Source organism: Manacus vitellinus, unplaced genomic scaffold, assembly GCF_001715985.3.
Source record: "Manacus vitellinus isolate BGI_N305 unplaced genomic scaffold, ASM171598v3 scaffold_16_pilon, whole genome shotgun sequence".
Lineage (NCBI taxonomy): Eukaryota > Metazoa > Chordata > Aves > Passeriformes > Pipridae > Manacus > Manacus vitellinus.
The window spans coordinates 15,518,820-15,525,258 of record NW_021939189.1 but is presented as its reverse complement, the minus strand read 5'-3'; the positions used below and the strand labels follow the sequence as shown (position 1 = coordinate 15,525,258).

Below are 6,439 nucleotides of genomic sequence, written 5' to 3'. Positions count from 1 at the left end.
TTATTCCTATTATAGTTCTTGGCTGTCAAAAATTTATCATAACAAACAGAAAATGGCAGTGAGATTGTGTTGGACCTCCTCTGGCTGCACTCCATCGTCCTGATGATTTTGGGAGTCCCATGTGGAAGGTCCTGTGACAGGAGGGTGCTCATCCAACCCCACAGCTGGTTTTGTCTATGCTGCACTAGAACTGTTTCCATCCCATAAAAAAGTCTTTGTGGGTGTGTAGCTGAAATGATCCATGTCTCCAGCCCAAAGCAGCAGCACTTGGTGCACAGACACCGTAAGAACCTCTCCTTCTGAGTAGGGTCATATAGAGGACTTTGGGTCAGGCACAGTAAACCTGAGGCAGCAATGACACCAAGTGGTGGCAGTGGACTTTCACTGACATCTCTCTGAGCCAGCTCCTACTCTGAGTCAGTCCCACAACTAAAGAGAGACAAATGTCAGTGGTGAAGGTGACTTGTCTCCATTTGTCTCATTTCATGTCCTTTTCCCATCCCTGGGGTCACGCCATAGCCTCAGGTTGTGGGGGAAACCCAGGAACGGTGATAGTCCCAGCTATCCATGAGCTGCCAGGGCACCTCACGGAGGTCATCCCAGTGACATTACCTGAGTGGCCTCATTGCATCTCTGCTCGTGGTGTGCAGAAGCAGCAGATGCTGCTGTGAGCAAGGGCTTGAGCACAGGCAGCAGCGTGGAGGGTCATCCTTGAACCCTTGAGCAGCAAGGTCATGAGGACGTGGCTTCTCCAGGTGTGAAAATGCTTGGGGGGGTTGTTTGTTTCCAAAACCTGAATCAATACTCAAATACTTATGTTATACAAATTGACAATAAATATTCCACAAGCTGAGTCTGTTTCCTCCATGACAGCGATCACCAAGTGACCTCCCCCCTCTTTATCTCAATCCACAGTGGTGGGGGGGAGAGGAGACAGACAGACAGGACAGGCTCTGCCTGGGTGGGAGAACAAGGATCTCACCTGGTTGCCTCATGGTCAGGAACCTGCTCACCTTTCTGTGAGCTTGCCCGGATGGTCCCATGACACAACATCAGGTCAGGAACTGCATTAGGCTGTCAGTCCCTCAAGCTGCCAGCTGAGGGGCATCTGGTCTCTTCCAGTGTCAAACACGATCCACAATGTCATTATTTTTCTTGCCTATAATTAATTTTAAGCCAAGGCTTTGGTCCAGCTAATGAAAGGTGAGCTGGGGGTCACCTACATCCCAGCACACAGCAGCCAGTCTGGGCGAAAAAGTACAGACTGGAGGAAAGATTCCTGTATGGATGGCTGCAGGACAGTGGGAAACATCTTGAGCAAAGCTGGTGGGTAGGAGACCATGAAGGACACAGGAAGGGAATAGCTACAGGTGGTGCTACAGGTGAGTGTTTAACTACATGCACAAGGTAAGTGAACATCCCAAAGCAGGCTCATAACTGGTCTGACTGTTTAATGGCACAGCCAAGGCCAACAAGCCTGTAGCTAAGCCTGGGATGCCACGAGGTAGGGACCCTGCTTGAGCCAGAAATCCTACCACTGCCATGACAAGATTTTGCTAGTGATATCCCCAGTAAAGAGGGTCACAAAGATGTGCCAGTAGTGAGTGGTGTGATCAGCTCACCCAGGTGTCCTATTTTGTCATGTTTGGGCCTCCTTCAGCCAGCAGAGGCTGCAGGGACTGAATCCAACCCCTCCTGGCTATTGAGAGCCAGGAGCTTCCCTCCAACTCCCACCAAGGTGCTCCCAAGTCCCCACTGTCCCTGCACAAGCCCTGGGGTCTCCCCTCCCACCCCAAAGAGGAGTCTGTGCAAAGAGCCAGCTTTATTCACAGGGGCACATCAGACATCAAGAACACACAAAACACACAGAGAGGCTCCACTTTTCATACACACAATCACTATTAACAATATTACAGAAGGAATAAATAAAATGTTGCTATAGAAACCCACAAGGACGATGCTCTCCTCAGTTCACCACGCATAGCTGACCTTGCAGACCTCATCCTCCCCAGCTGCACCTCTTCAGTTTGAAAAGTACTTCTCCAGCACCTTTGTTAAAAGCCCAGTCTCCTACAAAACAAGGCAAAATGGTGAGACCCCAGGTTCTGTGTCCCACTGAGATCACCTGCTGAGTGCCACAGGGCAGCAGACGGGACAAATGTCCCATACTGGAGTGTGAGGGCACTTCCAGGGGTGGCTTGGGACAGCCCATGAGAAGGCTCCTGCCTCCCACCTGTGCTCCAAGGGCTGGAACACAGCTGTCAGACATCAGAGGGAAACTTCACCAGCACAGTGACAGCATGACTGGGAATGAGCACTGGCAGGGCTGGTAGGGCATCAACACCCAGCTGGCACCTAAGGCACAGCCCCAGTGCTCGGGGCAGCCTTTGCCCAGGCACATCTGCAATGTGAGCAGTGACTGTGTGATTTACCTACACGGGGAGAGCCACAGGGTTCACTTTTACAAAACTCACACCACATGCTCACCTCAACAAGGCAGGGCAGCACCTCCACCAGCTCTCCCATCCTCTCAGCAAGAGCCCTCCTGCTCAAAGGCTCCCCAGGGAGGATGGAAAAGGGTTCAGGACCTCCCCAGCCCTCTCCTTCCTTTCAGCTGCATCCGAGAAGCAAGCCCTGCAGCAGCACAGCGTCTTACAGGGAGTGGGGTGGGCTGGTGCCTTCAGCCATGCCCAGCTGTACCTTCACCTCTATCCCAATGGGACCAGCTCTCTAGGGAAGCCTCAGTTTGCCTTAATCTGCTGAAAGTAAGTCAAGAAGGTGCTTGAACAATCAGTGGCACTCAGGCTCACAGCCCTGCAACTCTGCTCCACTTGTGGCTTCCCAAAAAAAGCAAAGAGGAGCAAGCCCTGCCTATCCCTGGATAGCAGGAGTAGCTTTACCTGTGTGCAGTGTTAGTGGATAGCTCCTCAAGCTCCTGGCTCAGTGGGACAGCACAAGTGGTACGCATCTAAGAGGATTTCATCCCTTTTAGGCTCTTGGTTGCTTCCTGCACTGGTTGGAAAGGGTGAGACACTGGGGAATAGTGCAGGAGGCAACAGACCAGCAGAGCCACATGGACTGAGTAACTCCATCTGTGGACTGAGCAGTTCCACCTCCACATCCTGCTTGAGGATCTGTGTCTGTGCATTGCTCCCAGGGGTAAGTTTTCTACTAGGAGCTGGGTGAGCTCCAAGGTAAAAGACACACTGTGGAGCCTGAGGATCTGCTGATACACAGCGGGATTACTGGAGCTCCTGCCCACTCCCTGCTCCCCAAAATCTGCTCTGCAGCAGCACACACCTCCCCTCTGCAAGGCTTTGTGCCCCTCAGTAACGAGGGACCCCAACCACAGCGACAGAGCCAAGATGGGGGCAGAGGAAGCCCAAAGCTCTTTGCTTGACACATGCCTTTCCCTTCCCATACCATGTCCCTCTTGATCTCTCTCTGCAGAAATAAGAAGGGAAAAAGGATTTCCCTGTCCCTTCTTCACGGCAGCAATAGCGGCCACCATTCTCTTTTACATCTGGGTGAGGAAGACCCAGGTGCCTGTTAACAACCCCTGAGCTGGAGATCACCACTGCCACAGCTCCATCGCAGCATTCCTTGTTCATCCTCACACCCTTCCCAAGCACCCGGGACTTTTGTCACTGCCCAGCTAGACATGGCCCTCGGGACACTTCTCTGCCCTCTTCTGGCTGGTCTTAAGGAGTGGTTTAAGGGCAATTAAGAGAAGCGGAAAGAGGAGGGATGCACCTCTAGCAGCTGTGCAGAGGCTCCCACCTCCAGCATGGCTCCACCACCTCCCAGCTCTGAGCGTCTCCCTCCAGCTTAGTCAATATTCACCTGGTCAGTGAGGTCATATTTCCCTTGGTTCTCATCCAACAGTCTTTCCTGCAAGAGGATTTTCAGGAGCTCCCGGGTCAGCAGTTCCATCATGTCCTCCAGCAAGGCTCGGAGGGAGGGACCGAAGACCATCGGCATTGCAGGCTCCTCCGGCGACTCCAGGTGCGGGGACCCCGTGACGCTCTTCTTCCCCATGAAGTGACCTGCAACACCACGCCCCGTGTGTCCGCGGGGACCCAGGGCTCCGGCTCAGCCGGCACCGAGTGACCTAGTGCCCAAATCAGCTGAGTAAAGGGAAATCCAGAAATCCCAGGTCCTCATTCCACGGGACTTCTGGGGATTTTGGGGAAACTTTCTGCCGACAGGATTTCTGGGGTTACAGACACGTCCGGGGATGCCGGACCGGTCCGTTGCCTGGGGCGTTGGATCTGCTAACCCGGGGATGCTACACCTGCCACACAGGGATGCCGGACTTGTCTCGCGGGAATGCGGGTGCAGGTGGCCTCACCCCCGCCGTGGCCTCCCCCTGCCCACCACAGTCCTGCCAGGATCCCCCTCCGCCCGTGGGGCACGGGGGGGAGCAGGGGGCTCCGCACAGGCAGGGACAGGGCGCTCGGGGAGGCAGGAGGTCGCTGTGCCCCGCACATCCCGCTTGTCCCTGCGACCCACCCCGTCCGATACCTGTGGCCCAGAGGTTGCCGCGGGGGTTGACCTTGATCTTGGCGGCCTGGCTGCGGTGCTCGGCGAAGTCGAGATGCACGGCGGGTCCCAGCGCGGCTCCGCAGAGCAGCAGCAGGAGGCAGCGCAGCGCCATCGCCGCCCGCGGGACCCACGCCCGCTCCGCCGCCTCCCGCTTATAGACCGGAGAGGAAGGGCTCGGCACGCCCTGACCGCTCCCCCGCCCCCAGCCCCGCCCCCAGCGCTGACAGACCCGGGAACCACAGCCCACGGGGTCCTGAACCCTCTGCGTGTCCCCATCGTGTGTCATTCCACAGCCCTGACAGGCCGGACACGGTGACAGACCCACCGCTGAGGGGACAGACTCACCGCCGAGGTGGACAGTGATAGACCCATCACTGCACCACCCATCAGTACACCTACCCACATGCCCAGATCTCTCCATCATGTCCAGTCCATGCTTCCACCTCCTCATGCTGCCTTTTTGCACTGGAGCTCAGCCATGAGCTTCATTCCCAGTTTAGCCAAACCCATCTCCCACTACATCTGCTTCTGCACCTGATTATTGGGATGGACTTGGAGGATCCTGTCCTTCAGGACCTTGCTTGGGTGATAGGTCTGGTTCTGCCCCTCAGGCATCTCTGAGCACCTCTTAAGGACCTCCCAGCTCTGCCAAGCTCCTTTACTTTCCCAAGAAGCCTCCTACAGGTTCCCACTGACAGCTCTCTGTAGAGGGTGAGGACCAGAGCCTGTGTATCACTTCTCAACTTTTCCACTCCCTCTGGGATTTTGCAGACCACTATTTCTTGATCACCACACCCAAACCTTCCATGGATTATCACATCCTCCATCAACTCTTCCTTTTCTGTTAATGGGATGGAGCTGTGCCCAGCATGTACTGCCGTTCAGGAAAACAGGGCTGGAGGTGACACGTCCCCCTTCAGCAGCAGTGGGTCAGAGCCCGAACTGCAAACACAGCTCTAAACTTACAGGGAGAAAAAATCATAAAGTGCTCCTGTGTTAGTGAGTGAGTGAGTTAGTGTTAGTTAGTGAGTGCTCACAGTGAGTGTATGTTCCCTTGGGTGGCCAGCCTGTGCTCTCTCCTGCCCAGGATCTGGACCACAGTGATGGGCAGGGCCTTCTTCTTCTCCATCACCCATCAGGGAGGTGGCTGCCTCTGCCAGCCTTGTGTCCAGCTGTGCTGGATGTCTTGGGCTGCCATGGGGGATCTCACTCCGCTCCCTCACCATGTGTTCAGCAGGAGTATGGCTGAGCAGGCAGTACTCTTTGAGGAGGTGGCCCCTTTGGGGGCCATGGGGCACATGAATATGATGGTCACCACAGCTCTGACCTTCACGTTCACATCGTGGCAGTGTCACCTCCTCCATCGAGTCAATGGAGAGAGGAGCCCTGAGGCCCTCAGCCCTGATGGCTGCAACGACCACTTGGGCTCTGGTGTCCCCAGCCAGCCCCCACATGCCGGTGCTCCAGCTGGACAGACAGATAGAGACACCCCCAGCCCTTCTTCATTTCCTCTCACAGCCTGTGTCCCTCCCCACATGTCCTGTACTGTCACTGCCCTGAAAAAAAACACAGCTTGAAATGGACCGACATTATCCCGAGCCTTTTCTTCAAAACAGTTTTAAATTCACTCATGGTGCTGGAAATTTGGAGTGTCTGGAGAAGGCCTGGGATGTAGGAAGGCAGGAGGAGGAGGATGTGAGGTCCAGAGAAGGTGCTGCATTTGAAGGAAGAGCCTGGTGCTGCCCAGCTGAGTCTGGTTTCCCCTCACACCGGGCAAGGGGTGTTTTTTGAGAAGCTGAGCAGCACTCCTCCACTGCAGGGAAGAGCAAGATGAAGGGTTACCTGTAGGATTATGAAGGATGAAGCCAGGGATAAAGTGATCCCAATTACAGAG

General features: G+C 55.1%; 1 protein-coding gene across 1 annotated transcript; it reads right to left on the bottom strand.

Moving 5' to 3' along the window:
* Positions 1-1,803: 1,803 nt before the first annotated feature.
* On the bottom strand, positions 1,804-4,755 carry NMB (neuromedin B). Its single transcript, XM_029958782.1, has 3 exons — positions 4,525-4,755; positions 3,844-4,046; positions 1,804-2,070 (listed from the first exon to the last, which is right to left on the bottom strand). The coding sequence occupies exons 1-3, from the start codon at positions 4,655-4,657 to the stop codon at positions 2,023-2,025; spliced, it is 384 nt and encodes a 127-aa protein (XP_029814642.1). The 5' UTR covers positions 4,658-4,755; the 3' UTR covers positions 1,804-2,022.
* Between the last annotated feature and the right edge of the window lie 1,684 nt (positions 4,756-6,439).